The sequence below is a fragment of the Salmo trutta genome, chromosome 24 (assembly GCF_901001165.1).
Source record: "Salmo trutta chromosome 24, fSalTru1.1, whole genome shotgun sequence".
Classification (NCBI taxonomy): Eukaryota; Metazoa; Chordata; class Actinopteri; order Salmoniformes; family Salmonidae; genus Salmo; species Salmo trutta.
This window is the reverse complement of record NC_042980.1, coordinates 28,090,813-28,111,556: the sequence shown is the minus strand read 5'-3', so window position 1 is coordinate 28,111,556 and position 20,744 is coordinate 28,090,813. Positions and strand designations below refer to the sequence as shown.

General features: G+C 42.7%; 1 protein-coding gene across 3 annotated transcripts in view; it reads right to left on the bottom strand.

Moving 5' to 3' along the window:
• The window catches only part of htr2aa (5-hydroxytryptamine (serotonin) receptor 2A, genome duplicate a), a 41,584-nt gene that overhangs the window by 3,854 nt on the left and 16,986 nt on the right, over positions 1-20,744 (bottom strand). For all 3 annotated transcript variants that reach the window (XM_029711705.1, XM_029711706.1, XM_029711707.1), the window contains exon 2: positions 13,788-13,988. In XM_029711705.1, coding sequence (XP_029567565.1) covers positions 13,788-13,988 — 201 coding nt within the window. The remainder of the gene's footprint in view (positions 1-13,787; positions 13,989-20,744) is intronic.

Here is a 20,744-nt window from a genome sequence, read left to right as displayed (position 1 = left end):
GCCTTTCCAAATCATGTCTAATCTATTGAATTTACCACAGGTGGACTCTAGTCAATTTGTAGAAACATCTCCAGGATGATACATTTGTGAAAGATTCTAAAAACCTATTTTTGCTTTGTCATTATGGGCTATTGTGTGTAGATTGATGAGGAAAAAAACATATTTAATCCATTTTAGAATAAGGCTGTAACGTAACAAAATGTGGAAAAAGGGAAGGGGTCTGAATACCTTCCGAATGCACTATTCGGAAGGGGGTTGAGACTAAAAGGAGAAAGAAAGGTGGAGTCTTTCTTCGAGTTGATCTTTTCTTAACCAGGGCGAATGTAATCAATTATTTTTGTCTGGCTTTGTTGAAATCCAGGGCATGTTGAAAGGATGAACCAAGACAAACTTGAAATGCACAAAAGCAATCGCGTCAAGAGACGTCTTCTTGTGTGGGTTGGGATGTGGAAGCAGTTGACATATAGTCAAGACAATCTTCTGCTATCCAGATGGCCATGGAACCCTGAATCAATCATATGACTCAAGTCCAACATTTCATAATGTAATCCTTTGTTTATATTCCTTCTCCTCTGTTGCTATCCACCCCATCATGTGTCTTTACTCCATTCCTCCCTAGTATTACAGGTTGTTTGGACTAGCTTCACATTGCCCTGGGTCTTCATGGTTTCTGTAGAGCAGAGCAGCAGCACACCCGGCCCAGCGGTTGGAGACAGACCAAAGAACACATACCTGATCCAGACATCTCAACCATCTCTGCCATGTTTCCACACTAACACGTCCACACCAGAACCACAGACACAAAGAGCTCCGGGTTGGTGACCACACTAGACACCAAACATGAGCTTAACCCCAGGAAGAGGAAATGTTAAACTGACCTTAGGTCAGTATCTCTGCTCTGTAGGAGCAATTTACTACTACTCCAATAAACACAGCTCAGCTAATTATTTCTCCATATTTGCAAAAAATCTTTCAGTGGCAGTTACATTATCATGGAACTGCTGATGCCAACACGTACATTGTTATGGCTTTGGTTATTGCGTGTTTCTTTGTTCGAGGAAACTATAGCTCAGTGTGTCTGAAGGGAGAAAGATAGCCCCGGGGGATGCTTTCAGTCTCTGTCTGTCAGACCAACATTGAGGTACAATATATGACAGAGATACAGGAAGCTGTAGGAACCTCCTTAATGATTCAACGGGAAAGAAAATAGCTGATGGTTTCAAAGACCAAATAGTATTATTTTTTAATTGAGCTTGGCGGTCTTACAAAAGTTATCTTGTTTGATATGAAAAGTTAATAATGTCCTGGTCATGGCCAAGGAACATTCCTTGGTCATGACAGGGTGAGGTGGGTGTGAGTGTGTGTGTGTAAAGGATGAGGTGTGTGTATACACAGTATTTGTAATATGTACAGGATGAGGTGTGTGTACGTGTAGATGTGTGTGTTCTGTGTATGTGTGGGGTTTTGTAAGGTCTTCAGCGATGTCTCTCTGTGGTAGCAGTCTTGTGCAATAGGCCGGGCAGTAGCAGCACTGTTCCAGGGTTTGTTTAACAGCATACATCATCTCAGTTCTGTGTAACATCAGCTACACTTCAGCTTTTCTCTCTCTCTCTCTCTGCCGTGTGCAGATAAACGAGAGGAGAGGGGGATGAGACCTAACATGTAGATAAGCAGCAGTGAAATACATAATCTTATTTAATTTGCAGGCAGCAGCGTATCATATTGTAGCGCTCCGCTTGGGACCTGGAACCTGTGGAATGGTGAGACATATCGGGAGTTAATTCCTCCCTACATTGTGTGTTGTCTCTCTCTGCTTCCCTGGTTCTATGTGACATTATCCCTCCCTGGGTCTCTACTCAGCATGACTGGATCATTAGTGGTGGTATTGAGCCATTGGAAAGGAGCCACACAAGTCATTGACTACAGCTCAGCGTTCAACGCCATAGTGCCCTCCAAGCTCATCACTAAGCTAAGGACCCTGGGACTGACCAGCTCCCTCTGCAACTGGATCCTGGACTTCCTGCATGTGGTGAGGATAGGCAACAACACATCCCCCACGCTGACCCTCAAAACAGGGGCCCCTCAAGGGTGTGTGCTTAGTCCCCTCCTGTACTTCCTGTTCATCCACAGGGAGGAGGTCAGAGATCTGGCATTGGGGTGCCAGGACAACAACCTCTCCCTTAGCAAAGGAGCTGAATGTGGACAACAGGAAACAGAGTGCCGAGCACTCATATTGACGGGGCTGAAGGGGAGTGGGTGTTCTACATCACTAAGGACCTATCATGTTCCAAACACCAATAGTCATGAAGAGAGCATGACAATGCCTCTTACCCCTCAGCAGGCTGAAAATATTTGGTATGGGCCCTCAGATCCTCAAAAGCTCTACACCTGCACCTTTGAGAGCATATTGCCTGGCTGCATCCCCACTTGGTATGGCAACTGTTTGGCATCTAACCGCAAGGCGCTACAGAGGCTAGTGACTATGGCCCAGAACATCACTGGGACTGCGCTACCTGCCATCCAGGACCTCTATACCAGGTGGTGTCAGAGGAAGGCCCTAAAAATGGTCGGACTCTAGTCACCCAAGTCATAAACTGCTCTCTCTGCTACTGCACAGCAAGTGATACCGATGCACCAAGTCTGTAACCAACAGGACGCTGAACAACCTCCAAGCCCTAAGATTGCTAAATAGTTAGTTAAATAGTTAATCAAATACAGTGCATTCAGAAAGTATTCCCACCCCATGACTTTTCCACATTTTGTTGTTATACAGCCTGTCACGTGTGCTCCCTCTCCGGCCTCTAGGTCACCAGGCTGCTCGTTAGGGCGCACACCTGTCACCAGCGTTACGCGCATAATGACACTCACCTGGACTCCATCACCTCCTTGATTACCTGCCCTTTATATGTCACTCCCTTTGGTTTCTTCCCCAGTCGTCATTGTTGCTGTTTCATGTCAGTGCGCTGTTTGTGTTTCTTGTTTTGTTCATTTATCTATTAAATGTATTCACTCCCTGAACTTGCTTCCAGACTCTCAGCGTACATCGTTACAGAATGACGACTCAACAAAGGGAAGCATCGGGGAGTGTTTTTTTTTGTGTTGGGGTGATGTTGGGTCCGGGTGTGGGAGCCAGAGCTACCTGGGAGGCCTCAGCCAGTTTGTAGGCTCCCATGAATACGCGGGTTGGATAGGCTCCCATCCCTAAGCTGGGTGAACAGGTTCCCGTGCCTCAACTGAGGCAACTGGGGAGGTCTCAGCCGGCTCATCAGGCTCTCACTCCTCAGCCGGTTCGTCAGGTGACCGGTCCGCTCCAGATCCCATGGATCGTCCCTGGGGTTGGCTTCCTGTTGCTGGAGCCGAACGTACTGGGGAGGGCGCACTGTCACGTATGCTTTCTCTCCGGCGCTCTAGGTCATCATGCTCCCACGTCTCAGCCGGATCGACAGGTTTCTGCGCCTTAGCAGAGGTGACCTGTGCACTCCTGAGCCCCGGGATTGTCATCTTGGTCGGCGTCCTGCGGCTGGAGCCGCGCGTCAGGGAGGGGCTACTGTCACGTGTGCTCCCTCTCCGGCCTCTAAGTCACCAGGCTACTTGTTAGGGCGCACACCTGTCACCAGCGTTGCGTGCATAATGACAACATTTTTCCAAATTAATAAAAAATGAAAAAATGAAATCTTTCAAGTCAATAAGTACTCAACCCCTTTGTTATGGCAAGCCTAAATAAATAAACATTTGCTTATCAAGTCACATAATAAGTTGCATGGACTCACTCTGTGTGCAATAATAGTGTTTAACATGATTTTTGAATGACTACCTTATCTCTGTACCCCACACATACAATTATCTGTAAGGTCCCTCAGTCGAGCAGGGAATTTCAAACACAGATTCAACCACATAGACCAGGGAGACTTTCCAATGCCCCGCAATGAAGGGCACCTATTGGTAGATAGGTAAAAAAACAACATTGAATATCCCTTTTGAGCATGATTATGTTATTAATTACATTTTTGGATGGTGTATTAATACACCCAGTCACTACAAAGATACAGTCGTTCTTCCTAACTCCTTCCTAACCGCTCAGGGATTTCACCATGAGGCCAACAGTGACTTTAAAACCGTTACAGAGTTTAATGGCTGTGATAGGAGAAAACTGAGGATGGATCAACAACATTGTAGTTACTCTACAATACTAATGCTAATACTAGTGAAAAGAAGGAAGCCTGTAGAGAATAAATTATTCCAAAACATGCATTCTGTTTGAAACAAGGCACTAAAGTAATACTGGAAAAAATGTGTCAAAGCAATTCACTTTTTGTCCTCATTACAAATTGGGGCAAATCCAATACAACATATTACTAAGTACCACTCTTCATATTTTCAAGCATAGGGTTGGTTGCATCATGTTATGGGTATGCTTGTAATCATGAAGGACTGGGGAGTTTTTCAGGATTAAACATTTATGGAATGGAGCTAAGCACAGGCAAAATCCCAGAGGAAAACCTAGTTCAGTCTGCTACCCACCGGACACTGGGAGATGAATTCACATTTCAGCAGGACAATAACCTAAAACACAAGGAGAAATCTACACTGGAGTTGCTTGCCACCAAGACAGCGAATGTTTCTGGGTGCCGAGTTACAGTTTTGACGTAAATCTGCTTGAAAATCTATGGCAAGACCTGAAAATGGTTGTCTAGCAATGACCAACAACCAATTTGACAGAGCTTGAAGAATTGTGAAAAGAATAATGGGCAAACGTTGCACAATCCAGGTGTAGAAAGCTCTTAGAGACTTACCCAGAAAGACTCACAGCTGTAATCGCTGTCAAAGATGCTTTTATTGTTACGTGTTTTACTTTTCTATTATTTCTCTATTTCTTTCTCTCTGCATTATTGGGAGAGGCCTGTAAGGAAGCATTTCACATTTAGTCTACACCTTTTGTTTTACAAAGCATGTGATGAATACAATTTTATTTGACAGGCAGTTGTCATGATGAGATCTGATTGACCCTCTACTATTCTCATGTCAATCATTTCTGGTCAAACAAATTTATATCTGGTTATTTGGACCCTAAAAGTTGGTTGATGAAACTACAGCAGGGCATGTCTCATTTTAGCTGCAGCTTCAGCTTCGAGACAGAAATACTTGGGTGTGCTGGCTTCACTTGACATAAATTACTCGTACTGTTCTGTGCTAAGTCTAACGCCTTGATGTATCAGGCTGCATTAGCGGCTCATCATTTCTTTTTCATGCTAGGCCATCGACTTGATCAGCTGGATATCAACTAGGCCATTATAAATTCTTGATTGTTCAGTCACCTTGACACTTACTTTAAAATATTTGGACCTTGAAACATAAATTACAGTCATTCTCCTTCTTTCATTCCCCCGTTCACTGCCTCCCTCCCTCCCTCCTCCAGCAGTACAATGTGGTGGTGTTTGACAAAGACCAGTTTCTAAATATGCACCCCCCACCATTTAAATTAGACAAACTTGAAACCTATAAGAAAACTGTCTGTCTGACAGTTTTTTGTATAGAGATCTCAGAAATTCAGTGTAACTAATTAAGATTTTGTGTCTCCTTATGCAAGGAGAGAAAAAAGTTTTCATGGGCACACACATTAAAAATAATGTATGCGATTACAAATACGAATGCTTCTAACCGAAAGAGTCACCTTACCTTGATACTTAAAACCTAAATCAATACTGACATTAACGTGGTCCTTCAATAATTATGAATAATACTTGTTGGATGTGCATTTGTTGTTGAGCTGTTTAATTACACTGTGGTAATTCACCACAAATCATAATCTGATCCAGGAAGGAGTTTTTGGGATTTGATAGTCAAATGACAACAGCTGTTGTGATAGTGCATGTGATGCAACCACACTGGAAAAAACATGTTTTGCGAGGAATGTCCAGAATATTTTGTATCATTCGTTACACCAATGAAGCCTGGATCCACATGGATCTAATATCCCAAGCAAATTGAAGTTGACCATCTATTGTAGTCTGCTTGATTTCAGTAGTGGTGCATGGGTATCCAAAAAAAAGCCATTACAACCTACACTGTATGTGTTGTAATAATTGCGTTGTTTGCTGTTAATTCATATGCCTTGTGACCGTGATAGGTCTAAAGGCCGAAACAATAAGAAGGCAGTAGCAGAATAAATTCAACCACACCTTTGTTTTAAGACAAAACCAGATAGCAACCTCTGTCCGTTGAAGTCCACGACGCATATTGCATGTAACAGACAGTTACATGACCTACAGCATTGTTAAGCAAGTACAGTTGAAGTCGGAAGTTTACATACACCATAGCCAAATACATTTAAACTCAGTTTTCACAATTCCTGACATTTAATCCTAGTAAAAATTCCCTGTCTTAGGTCAGTTAGGATCACCACTTTATTTTAAGAATGTGAAATGGCAGAATAATAGTAGAGAAAATGATTTATTTCAGCTTTTATTTCTATCATCACATTACCCAGTGGGCCACAAGCTTTCCTCAATAAGTTGGGTGAATTTTGGCCCATTCCTCCTGACAGAGCTGGTATAACTGAGTCAGATTTGTAGGCCTCCTTGCTCGCACACGCTTTTTCAGTTATGCCAACAAATTTTCTATAAGATTGAGGTTTTGTGATGGCCACTCCAATACCTTGACTCTGTTGTCCTTAAGCCATTTTGCTACAACTTTGGAAGTATGCTTGGGGTCATTGTCCATTTGGAAGACCCATTTGCGAACAAGCTTTAACTTCCTGACTGATGTCTTGAGAAGTTGCTTAAATATATCCACATAATTGTCCTTCCTCATGATATCATCTATTTTGTGAAGTGCGCCAGTCCCTCCTGCAGCAAAGCACCGCCACAACATGATGCTGCCACCCCCATGCTTCACGGTTGGGATGGTGTTCTTGCAAGCCTCCCCCTTTTTCCTCCAAACACAACGATGGTCATTATGGCCAAACAGTTCTATTTTTGTTTCATCAGACCAGAGGACATTTCTCCAAAAAGTATGATCTTTGTCCCCATGTGCAGTTGCAAACTGTAGTCTGGCTTTGTTATGGCGGTTTTGGAGCAGTGGCTTCTTCCTTGCTGGGCGGCTTTTCAGGTTATGTTGATATAGGATTCGTTTTACTGTGGATATAAATACTTTTGTACCTGTTTCCTCCAGGATCTTCACAAGGTCCTTTGCTGTTGTTCTGGGATTGATTTGCAATTTTCGCACTAAAGTACGTTCATCTCTAGGAGACAGAATGCATCTCCTTCCTGAGCGGTATGACGGCTGCGTGGTCCCATGGTGTTAATACTTGTGTACTATTGTTTGTACAGATGAATGTGGTACCTTCAGGCGTTTGGAAATTGATCCCAAGGATGAACCAGACTTGTGGAGGTCTACAATTTTTTTCTGAGGTCTTGGCTGATTTCTTTTGTTTTCCCCATAATGTCAAGCAAAGAGGCACTGAGTTTGAAGGTAGGCCTTGAAATACATCCACAGGTACACCTCCAATTGACTCAAATTATGTCAATTAGCCTATCAGAAGCTTCTAAAGCCATGACATCATTTTCTGGAATTTTCCAAGCTGTTTAAAGGCACAGTCAACTTAGTGTAGTTCTGACCAACTGGAATTGTGATACAGTGAATTATAAGTGAAATATTCTGTCTGTAAACAATTGTTGGAAAAATTACTTGTGTCATGCACAAAGTAGATGTCCTAACCGACTTGCCAAAACTATAGTTTATTAACAAGAATTTTGTGGATTGGTTGAAAAACGAGTTTTAATGACTCCAACCTAAGTGTATGTAAACTTCCGACTTCAACTGTACATGTTTCCGACATTTTCAGACCACTAAACAACGAATGATTTAGAACCACAGAGTTACCGCAAGTCGCAAAGAAAACAGGACCTGCCTCCACTATTCCAGCTCCATTTCAACTTTATCATTTCAGCATCATCAAATCACCTCTGCTTAGTCTAATAGAGTGACAACTAAAAGATAGGAAAAACTATTTAATTCAATCAACATAAGCTAAATTTCATGTTGAAGAAACGGTCTATCGTTATGTCATACAGTACATGCTTATATTTTTTGTTGTCCTAGGCTACCTGGCTAAAATGCTTGCTCGCTAGCCTAACTTCCATTCATTGGCAATATTAGCTAGTTAATATTAGCCTGCTACATCTAGCTACTGTACATATTGAACTTCCATCCTCTCATGCCAGGGGCACAACAATGTATAACTTAATGGTTGGATCAGAATCGTCGTTATAATCATTGGCCAGTGTGGAGAATGAATTAAAATGTCCAAATCACTATCTCCATCCATGGCTAATTTAGGAGGGCCAATTTTAGTTAGCTAGCTAGCAACCGGTGGACAACACAATGAGATGAAGCAGTTCAAGTTGTTTCTGTTAATGACATATGCTCTCAAAGCGATTTGATAGGAGAGACGGTTTCTTTTTTCCCCCCGCCAAGACCAGCTGAGCTGATTGGCAAATTTGTATTCTTTTTTTTAATCAAGGGAGGCCAAATGCTTTCTGGCTTCCCTTGCATTCAATGCATCAATGTCATACTCGTTTGGACCAGATAGTATCAGACAGATGGTCTACACATTGAGAGACAGCGTGGCCCTGTTTCTCTCACTCAGATGCTTTCTCCTGTGAGATACATTCAGCCTCTTGCGAATTGAAAGAAAATGATGAAACACAGAGAGACAAAAGATACATTATTTGCTGTTTTTTTGTTATTGCTAATTTTGGGGGGGAAGCCTGGCTTCCCTTGGCATCCATGAATACACTTCACTGCTTGATTTACAGCAGGGTCTTGTTACAGTTAACAGAGAAAGCATTAACAGAGAAAGCATCAAGATCAGAAATTCAAGTACTGCCATACAGTACTACAGTACTAGTCAAAAGTTGACACACCAACTTATTCAAAACATTTTCTTTATTTTGACTATTTTCTACATGGCAGAACAATAGGGAAGACATCAACAGTATGAAATAGCACTTTCTAATTGACCTGGCCCGGGTATCCTGGAAGGATATTGAACTCATCCCGTCAGTAGAGGATGCCTGGTTGTTCTTTAAAAGTGCTTTCCTCACCATCTTAAATAAGCATGCCCCTTTCAAAAAATGTTGAACTAAGAACAGATATAGCCCTTGGTTCACTCCAGACTTGACTGCCCTTGACCAGCACAAAAACACCCTGTGGCGTACTGCACTAGCTTCGAATAGTCCCTGCGATATGCAACTTTTCACGGAAGTCGGGAACCAATACACACAGTCAGTTATAAAAGCAAAGGCTAGATTTTTCAAACAGAAATTAGCATCCTGCAGCACTAATTCCAAAACGTTTTGGGACACTGTAAAGTCCATGGAGATTAAGAGTACCTCCTCCCAGTTGTCCACTGCACTGAGACTAGGAAACACTGTCACCACTGATAAATCCATGATAATCGAGAATTTCAATAAGCATTTCTCTACGGCTGGCCATGCTTTCCACCTGGCTACCCCAACCCCGACCAACAGCTCTGCACCCCCCACAGCAACTTTCCCAAGCCCCCCCCCCGCGCTTCTCCTTCACCCAAATCAGCTGATGTTCTGAAAGAACTGCAAAATCTGGATCCCAACTAATCAGCTGGGCTAGACAATCTGCACCCTCTCTACCTAAAATTTTCCGCCGCCATTGTTGCAACCCCTATTACTAGTCTGTTCAACCTCTCTTTCATATCGTCTGAGATTCCTAAAGATTGGAAAGTGGCCGCGGTCATCCCCCTCTTCAAAGGGGGAGACACTCTAGACCCAAACTGTTATAGACGTATATCCATTCTACCCTGCCTTTCTAAAATCTTCGAAAGCCAAGTTAACAAACAGATCACCAACCATTTCGAATCATGCCGTACCCTCTCCGCTATGCAATCTGGTTTCCGAGCTGGTCACGGGTGCACCTCAGCCACGCTCAAGGTCCTAAATGATAACATAACCACCATCGATAAAAGACAGTACTGTGCAGCCGTCTTCATCGACCTGGCCAAGGCTTTCGACTCTGTCAATCACCGTATTCTCAAAAGCCTTGGTTTCTCTAAGGATTGCCTCGCCTGGTTCACCAACTACTTCTCAGACAGTGTTCAGTGTGTCAAATCGGAGCTCCTGTTGTCCGGACCGATGGCAGTCTCTATGGGGTTGCTACAGGGTTCAATTCCCGGGTCGACTCTTTTCTCTCTATATATCAATGATGTCGCTCTTGCTGCGGGTGATTCTCTGATCCACCTCTACGCAGACGACACCATTCTGTATACATCTGGCCCTTCTTTGGACACTGTGTTAACAAACCTCCAAACGAGCTTCAACACCATACAACTCTCCTTCCATGGCCTCCAACTGCTCTTAAATGCTAGTAAAATGAAATGCATGCTCTTCAACCAATCGCTGCCCGCACCCGCCCGCCTGACTAACATCACTACTCTGGACGGTTCTGACTTAGAATATGTTGACAACTACAAATACCTAGGTGTCTGGCTAGACTGTAAACTCTCCTTCCAGATTCACATTAAGCATCTCCAATCCAAAGTTAAATCTAGAATTGGCTTTCCTATTTCGCAAAGAAAGCCTCCTTCACTCATGCTGCCAAACATACCCTCGTAAAACTGACTGTCCTACCAATCCTTGACTTTGGCGATGTCATTTACAAAATAGCCTCCAACACTCTACTCAGCAAATTGGAAGCAGTCTATCACAGTGCCATCCATTTTGTCACCAAAGCCCCAGATTCTACCCACCACTGCAACCTGTATGCTCTCTTTGGCTGGTCCTAGCTACATATTTGTCGCCAAACCCACTGGCTCCAGGTCATCTATAAGTCATTGCTAGGTAAAGCTCCGCCTTATCTCAGCTCACTGGTCACCATAGCAACACCCACCCATAGCACACGCTCCAGCAGGTATATTTCACTGGTCATCCCCAAAGCCAACAACTCCTTTGGCCACCTTTCCTTCCAGTTTTCTGCTGCCAGTGACTGGAACGAATTGCAAAAATCACTGAAGTTGGAGACTTATATCTCCTTCACTAACTTTAAGCGTCAGCAGTCAGAGCAGCTTACCGATCGCTGCAGCTGTACACAGCCCATCTGTAAATAGCCCATCCAACCAACTACCTACCTCATCTCCATATTTGTTTTTGTTTTTCTGCTCTTTTGCACACCAGCATTTCTGCCTGCGCATCCTCATCTGCACATATATCACTCCAGAGTAAATTGCTAAATTGTAATTACTTTGCCGCTATTGGTCTATTTATTGCCTTACCTCCATACTTCATTTGCACACACTGTATACAGATTTTTCTATTGTGTTATTGACTGTAGGATTGTTTATCTCATGTGTAACTCTGTGTTGTTTTTGTTGCACTGCTTTGCTTTATCTTGGCCTGGTCGCAGTTGTAAATGAGAACTTGTTCTCAACTGGCCTACCTGGTTAAATAAAGGTGAAATAAAAAAATAAATATGGATTCTTGTAGTAACCAAAAAATTATGAATCAAAATATATTTTATATTTGAGATTCTTCAAAGTAGCCACCCTTTGCCTTGATGACACCTTCGCATACTCTTGGCATTCTCTCAACCAGCTGCATGAGGAATGTTTTTCCAACAGTCTTGAAGGAGTTCCCACATGTGCTGAGCACTTGTTGGCTGCTTTTCCTTCACTTTGCGGCCAACTCATCCCAAACCATCTCAATTGGTTGGAGGTCGGGTGATTGTGGAGGCCAGGTCATCTGATGCAGCACTCCATCACTCTCCTCCTTGGTCAAATAGCACTTACACAGCCTGGAGGTGTGTTTTGGGTCATTATCCTGTTGAAAAACAAATGATAGTCCCACTAAGCGCAAACCAGATGGGATGACGTATCGCTGCAGAATGCTGTGGTAGCCATGCTGGTTAAGTGTGCCTAGAATTTGAAATAAATCACTGACAGTGTCATCAGCAAAGCACCCCCACACCATCGCACCTTCTCTTCCATGCTTCACGGTGGGAACCACACATGCGGAGATCATCTGTTCACCTACTCTGCGTCTCACAAAGACATGGCGGTTGCAAACAAAAATCTCAAATTTGTACTCATCAGACCGTAGGACAGATTTCCACCAGTCTAATGTTTATTGCTCATGTTTCTTGGCCCAAGCAAGTATTTTCTTATTATTGGTGTCCTTTAGTAGTGGTTTCTTTGCAGCAATTCAACCATTAAGGCCTGATTCACGCAGTCTCCTCTGAACAGTTGATGTTGAGATGTCTGTTACTTGAACTCTGTGAAGCATTTATTTGGGCTGCAATCTGAGTCTGGTAACTCTAATGAACTTATGCTCTGCAGCAGAGGTAATTCTGGGTCTTCCTTTCCTGTGGTGGTCCTCATGAGAGACAGTTTCATCATAGCTCTTGATGGTTTTTGCGACTGCACTTGAAGAAACTTTCATAGTTCTTGAAATTTTCCGCATTGACAGACCATGTCTTAAAGCAATGACGGACTGTCATTTCTCTTTGCTTATTTGAGCTGTTCTTGCCATAATAAAGCTGGTTGAGAAAATGCCAAGGGTGTGCAAAGCTGTCATCAAGGCAAAGGTTGGCTACTTTGAAGAATCTTAAATCTAAAATATATTTGATTTGTTTAACACTTTTTTGGTTACTACATGATTCCTTATGTGTTATTTCATAGTTTTGATGTCTTCAAAATGTAGAAAATAGTAAAAATAAAGAAAAACCCTGGAATGAGTAGGTGTGTCCAAACTTTTGACTGGTACTGCAGGCCTATCTTGAAAATCTGACACTTCCTCAATTTGGTGCATTAAAAGTCCTTGTAAAAATTTTTGCCAATTTATAAGTTATTACATTTTTTATCCGTTTTCATGAGAGATGTGGCCTCTTTCGTTTGTTTCCTTAGCTTCAATTGAAGGGTGTTGCGCAACTCTGTCGCATTTAAACCAGGTGCGGTTATTATAACGACAACATCCAATGTTGGCTTCAACTTGGCTTTCCATACAAATCCTTCCAGGAACCAGTTTTATGGTCGCTTTCTCATTATAGAACAGCAATGGTAAGATTCATGCTACCACTGTTCATGGATTTATTATGTGTGCCTGCGTCGGCCATATAGGCTACAGAAAAATCGTCATGCATGCATCCAATTTATTTAGTCAGGCAATGTCCCATTTATTCTCACATATATTAGAATGTAATAATAATTAGAAAGTCAATGCATTGGCAAGGCCAACATTTTTTATTATTCTTAGTGGTAATGCCCTCCCTACTTGTTGGCCTTTTTGGCCTAAATGCATTATTCTTAAAGTGGTAATGGGGGATGTTATATATTAGGCGCTATATGTACAATTATGTAAATGATACAATTGTATAACATTGAGGTCAGTGAAAATAACAATTAAGTGCTTGGAAAAGTCCCTGAAAGTCCTTGAATTTGACTTGCCAATGTCTTAATGAACCCTGCTTAAAGGATTATAGTCCTTGTCCTATGTTGTTGTATAACTGGAGTTATGGGCCAATTTGCATATATTCACACTTATTCCTCTAAGTGCACATGTGGAACTGCACGAAAATCCTTTTTATTTTTGTTTCAAACCATTTGGAAATGTTGATCCCAATGTCACACATTGGCCCCAATATTTATAGAAAGACCCACATGCTCTCTCTTCCTCTCTCTCTTCCTCACTCTCTCTATCTCTTTCCCTCTCTCTAAAGTAAGAGGGCATCATATACTTGTGCAGGCTTGTCTTCCAGTCTCTTACCCACGGAGATGGTCCAGACAGCCATGATCTTGAGGCGGGCTTTGGTTCGGGAGTTGAAGCGGCTGTGGTGGAGGGGGTTTCTGATGGCGATGTAGCGGTCCAGAGAGATGGCACACAGGTGCATGATGGAGGCTGTGGAGAACAGCACATCCAAGTAGATCCAGATAGGGCACAGGTCTGAGGGCAGGGGCCACCAGTGGTCTGTAGGGGGGACACAGGGAAAACTCAATGAACTCTGGGAAATAGTTTTTTTGCGGATGTACTTTTTTTTTACAGAGGAAATTAAATACCAATTACAGTAAGCCTGTCTTGTAATGGGAATACCAGTTACACGATATATGTGAGACTTTCAGCACCTACCACATTTATTTTTATGGAATTGGTGTTGGTTGTAAAATGCATTTGTAGAGACAGTGAAGTTTTTATAAGAGTTGTTGGGTACTAATAGCAACTAAAAAGCTTCTTATGAGGTGACCAAAACACATAAAATAGAATGACTCAGATGGGTGGAACATAGTTTGTGTGTGTGTGTTTTAAAGTAAGTCTGAGGTTCACACACACAGCGCAAAGCAGCCTTTCTCAGAATGTACAAGGCAGATTAGAGAGGCCCCTGTGCCCTATCTTTTGAGAAACTGTAGCTACATCCCCCATACAGACACAACTAAATACAACCTCCAAATGAAAAGAGTACACGGTAAAAGTGCAGAATAAAGACCAGGCAGTAGAATGTGATAATAAGCTGGAGATAGGGAATCTCACTGTTGGCATGCAGTCAGATGTGGTAGTTACACTGTTTCTCCATTCTCCAATTTATCCTCCTCTAGTTCTCTTTCTCTCTGTTGGGAGGTCACAGACTCCCTCGCTCCTCTCCTCTCTCCTGAAGGAGAGCCTTACGTAAAGCCTGTTTATTTGGACTGATCGTCACGGACTGACAGCCCTATGTCTCTCTCTTTCTCTTCCTTCCTCTCTATCTCTCTGTCTCTCCCTCTCACTCTCTGTCATCACACTTCATCACTCTTTCTCACTTCTCTCTTTCCTCTCCCATGGAGGTGGAAAAGGATTAGACCTCCAGCACTCCTAATGCCTCTTTCTACATCTTTTTATCAGCAACTCTCTCTCTCTCTCTCTCACCTCTCTCCATCTCTTACCTCTCTCTCACCTCTCTTACCTCTCTGAAGTGGGAAATCATTAGACCTCAAGCCGTCCCAGCATGCACTTCTCTGTCGTATAAGATATTTTGGTCTGCCCATCTGAGTGCCATAATGGATGGAGGGAAGAGAAAGCGAGGTAAGAGTGAAGATATAGGGAAGGGGGAGGAAAATGGACCCAGTCTATGTTTGCAGATTAGGATCTTATAATGATGATGATGTGCCTCCTGTGGCCTGTATAGTCTAGTACATTCCCTACACGATTTTGCCACGAATTTTCATGATCGGGAAGAAATCCTATGAATTTGGGCTAGGACCAGTACGTCGAGACTCGCGTAGTTTGAGCAGGTCAAGGACGCACCGATGATGGCTGTTCTGTTCTCCAGACCCCTGTCGGATATCCTGATATGTTGGTTGTGCATCTTGTGCTACAATGTGATTTGGCAAGGACTGCTGCCAATAGCCAATGAGCACTCAGCATGTGAGACCAAAACAATGATAGCGAAGAGGAAAGCAACAACAACACGCACCCATGTGGACCGAGTTGATGGAAGACAGATTGGTCGAGCTGTGGAGAGAAATCCGGTGCTCCGGATTTTGCTCATTTAGACCATTCGGTTGGTCCTTAAGTGAAATCTTGACACACAAGGGGCACAGGGCCATGCAAATGGCCCCATTATTATTTTATACAAGCCTATATTCTGCACCTCTGTCTCTTTTTTGATGTTTCTACACATAAAAATGTGCACACTAATAAAGCAGCTTACTGTTTGCGTGTCAGCATTTTTTTTCCTACGACAACCGAGAAACGCAAGGCAGGATCAACTAGGGAATCATCGTGTAATGCGAGCACACGCATGCTGGGGTTGATGCTGAACGGAATGAAAGATTTGGGAAAATGTGAGCAAGTTAAGATTTTAGAAGTCGTGTAGTGTATGACCAGCAGAGCCTGCCGAATTTGTTCCCATCCCACCCTGTAGGATTTAGCCTAAATTAGTCTTTCTGACCTGCAGCCATGATGCTGGTCTAAGGCCAGGCAGCGCAGCCATAGTGAATTACCCTTCAACGCTTTTTGAAAAGAAGTCTGCTGAAAAGGGACCTATTTTCACTCCTTTCAAAAACTCAAAAGCACTTGACACTAAAGCATTTCACAGCTTCGGCAGAGAAGTGCACACGCTCATCTGAACCCCCTAAGAAAGAGGACAAGTCGGGTTAAGTTATTCTTTTTTTCGCTTGTCCGCCTGCTGTACCCAGTAGGGTAAAAACGGGAAACAAAACAATATTGACTGACGGAAGCAGAGGAGAGCCCAGAGGCAGGGAATCCAGGGAAGCAGCCTTTATCCACAGAGGGAGGCTGTATATTTTCATACAGTTATTGGCAGGGGCATCAATCTGGGCACTGGAGATAAATGAAAGAGCTTTTCTCCTCAAACTCGCTGACAGCTTCAGGCTTGCTTGCCTTCCCCCTGACCAAAGCTGGATTTGTGTTTCCTACCAAACAGAGAGCAGGGTGGAGGGAGAGAGAGGGAGAGAGCGGTAGAGAAAGGGAAAGAGGACAAGTAAAAGATAAAGTGAGAGGAGAGGGGCATAGATGGAGAGAAAACAAAGAGATGGAGAGCTAGAGACCTGCATGACCACAAAGTGTATATACACCAAGTCTTTCATCAACAACTCAGACATAAAGAGTCGCTCCAGAGACCGCTAAAGGATTTGTTCAATTATGTGGACCCAACCAGCATACAGAAATCTAAACAAGGTTTTTCTCTCTAACCCTATCTTATTTACTTCCTCAAGGCTGCAATACTGTATGTCAGTGGTGAATTGTAAATAGTTTATTTCTAACGTGTTTCTCTGTAATCTCTCTTTCTCTCTCCCTTTCTATCCTCCTCCTCCTCCTCTCTCTCTCTACCTCTCTACCGCTCTACATCAAAGAAATTCTAAAAGGTGCTCGTCACGGTCATTACCATACAGAATGAGTCTGACTTTATAAACCCTAAATCTCTCCACGAACACGTGAAATAAACAAATTGACATAAAAGCTCACAGAACTCTATTCCACCAGGGCCAGTACAATTGGGGTAAAAATCTTGACACAATGACAGGTTATTCCAGCATAATGTCTGTGTTCTGACAAACCAATCCTGTATATTAGCTGGAAGATTGTGATTCTTATTCAGAACAGCAGGAGGCCTGCTCCTTTTGAGAAGATTACATTCACAGTTATTACATTCTGTTCAGAACCTAGAAACACACCGTCAGACCATGTGAGTGTGTGTATGATGTTGAAACAGCCAGGAAATGTGTTCATAATAATAACGCAACGCTTCTATTCATCTTCAGGTGTGTCTTTAGAAGAAGAGATGGAGATAATTGGAGATGGGAGAGAGGGTGAATATGGAAAGCTCTGAGATAGAAGAGAGTAGAAGGCCATTTGCTGATCATCAATTTGCTGAACAGTACAGCCCAAACAAACAAGTCACATGGGGGAGAGAGGGGAAGAGCAGAGCGGGGGAGTGACTGACCAGCAGGGTAACCCGCAGACGTCTGGCGGCATTTTTATGAGATCCTATGCGATCTTATATTTTCTGTGGGCTGAATCCAAACTTGAGATGCGTGGGCGTAACTTAAACCCTTTGTAAATGATGCACGGAAACTCAAATTCAATTCAAATCACTGTCACCCCGCAGATTTGATAAACATCGTAACTCTGTAACAGCCATGTCTTATGATCTTCACCAATTCAGGCCAGTTAAGGGATGGATAAAAATGTACTGGGGGCAGGGGTGGTCTAAAACAGGGGAGTGTTGTCAAACTTATTTTTATATATATATTTTTGCTTTGGGGATGGTTGTGCGTTTTTTCTTATTGAAGGCCAGCATCCCAGAGTCACCTCTTCGCTGTTGACGTTGAGACTGGTGTTTTTCCGGTACTATTTAATGAAGCTAACAGTTGAGGACATGTGAGGCATCTGTTTCTCAAACTACACACTCTAATGTACTTGTCCTCTTGCTCAGTTGTGCACCGGGGTCTCCCACTCCTCTTTCTATTCTGGTTAGAGCCAGTTCACGCTGTTCTGTGAAGGGAGTAGTACACAACGTTGTATGAGATTTTCAGTTTCTTGGCAATTTATCGCATGGAATAGCCTTCATTTCTCAGAAGAAGAATAGACTGACAAGTTTGAGCCTGTAATCGAACCCACAAATGCTGATGCTCCAGATACTCAACTCGTCTAAAGATGGCCAGTTTTATTGCTTCTTTAATCAGAACAGCCGTTTTCAACTCTGCTAACATAATTGCAAAAGGGTTTTCTAATGATCAATTAGCCTTTTAAAATTATTAACTTGGATTATCTAACACAACGTGTCATTGGAACACAGGAGTGATGGTTGCTGATAATGGGACTCTTTACGTCTATGTAGAAATTCCATAAAAAATCTGCCGTTTCCAGCTACAATAGTCATTGACAACATTAACAGTGTATACACTGTATTTCTGATCAATTTGATGTTATTTTAATGGACAAAAAAATGTGCTTTTCTTTCAAACACAAGGACATTTCTAAGTGACCTCAAACTTTTGAACGGCAGTGTATATTTATTAAAATGTTAATATAATACAGTGGACACATAAGCCTTTGCATGCAATGCCCTGATATATTTAGTGCTCAGATCTCTGACAACTGAACCGTGAGGTGGATAATTATTGTTTTAGGAAAGTAGCCTAAAAACCAATACAAGTGCTACACATCGAAACACAAGGAATACTGTTTTTGTAATTTGTTATAGGCTGTTTTTAAGGTAACGTAAATGTGGCTCACTTGGCCAATATCCCTTGTTTATTGATGGTGCTGGCTGCACCAGATTGCATCTGAATGCATATGGGTGTCCGGTAAATGTATCAAATGTCTGGTGCATTAAAATCTTCTCTGTCATGTTGTCTGGTGCCAAATTTTCCTGAAGGAAACTCTGAAATGGCATATTGTTTTTATGAAGAATATTCGCTTGAAAATCTGTCGCCAATAGGATGGAAACCTAGCTAGTCAAGTGTCATTTTGATTATGCCTGCACATCATGGTTCTCCAGCAGCCCCACACATCTAAAGAATAAACTACAAACCAAACAAGCTTGTAAGAATTGTTACTTAAACTTCCCCCTCATACTCATCTGGAGGTTGAGCATTTTTCGTCTCTATCTCTGTAATCAAATTAAATCAAATTGCATTTGTTACATGCTCCAAATACAACAGCTGTAGTCCTTACAGTGAAATGCTTACTTACAAGCCCTTAACCAACAACACAGTTTTCAGAAAAATACCACCCCCCCAAAAAAAGAAATAAAAGTAACAAAGATCAGCAGTAAAATAACAATAGCGAGGCTATATACAGGGGGTACCGGCACAGAGTCGATGTGCGGGGGCACCGGTTAGTCGAGGTAATTGAGGTAATATGTACATGTAGGTAGAGTTATTAAAGTGACATTGCCTAGATAATAACAGAGAGTAGCAGCAGCGTAAAATAGGGGGGAGGGGGGGGGGGGGCAATGCAAATAGTCTGGGTAACCATTTGATTAGATGTTCAGGAGTCTTAAGGCTTGGGGGTTAAAGCTGTTTAGAAGCCTCTTGGACCTAGACTTGGCGCTCCCGTACCGCTTGCCGTGCGGTAATGTGTCTGTATCTATGTAGTTGTACATGTGCAATGCATTTGGAAAGTATTCAGACCATTTGACCTTTTCAACATTTTGGTACGTTACAGCCTTATTCTAAAATGTATTTTATTTATTTATTTATTTCACCTTTATTTAACCAGGTAGGCTACTTGAGAACAAGTTCTCATTTGCAACTGCGACCTGGCCAAGATAAAGCATAGCAGTTAGACACATACAACACAGAGTTACACATGGAATGAACAAAACATACAGTCAATAATACAGTAGAAAAAAGAAAACAAAAAGTCTATATACAGTGAGCGCAAATTAGGTAGGATAAGGGAGGTAAAGGCAATAAATAGGCCATGGTGGCAAAGCAATTACAATATGGCAATTAAACACTGGAATGGTAGATGTGCAAAAGATGGATGTGCAAGTAGAGATACTGGGGTGCAAAGGAGCAGAATAAATAAATACAGTATGGGGATGAGGTAGATAGATGGGCTGTATACAGATGGGCTATGAACAGGTGCAGTGATCTGTGAGCTGCTCTGACAGCTGGTGCTTAAAGCTAGTGAGGGAGATGGGAATCTCCAGCTTCAGAGATTTTTGCAGTTCGTTCCAGTCATTGGCAGCAGAGAACTGGAAGGAAAGGCGACCAAAGAAGGAATGGGCTTTGGGGGTGACCAGTGAGATATACCTGCTGGAGCGCGTGCTACGAGTGGGTGCTGCTATGGTGACCAGCGAGCTGAGATAAGGCGGGGCTTTACCTAGCAGAGACTTGTAGGTAACCTGTAGCCAGTGGGTTTGGCGACGAGTATGAAGCGAGGGCCAGCCAACGAGAGCATATAGGTCGCAATGGTGGGTAGTGTATGGGGCTTTGGTGACAAAACGGATGGCACTGTCATAGACTGCATCCAGTTTGTTGAGTAGTGTTGAAGGCTATTTTATAGAAGACATCGCCGAAGTCGAGATCGGTTGGATGATCAGTTTTACGAGGGTATGTTTGGCAGCATGAGTGAAGGATGCTTTGTTGCGAAATAGGAAGCTGATTCTAGATTTAATTTTGGATTGGAGATGCTTAATATGAGTCTGGAAGGAGAGTTTACAGTCTAGCCAGACACCCAGGTATTTGTAGTTATCCACGTATTCTAAGTCAGAGCCGT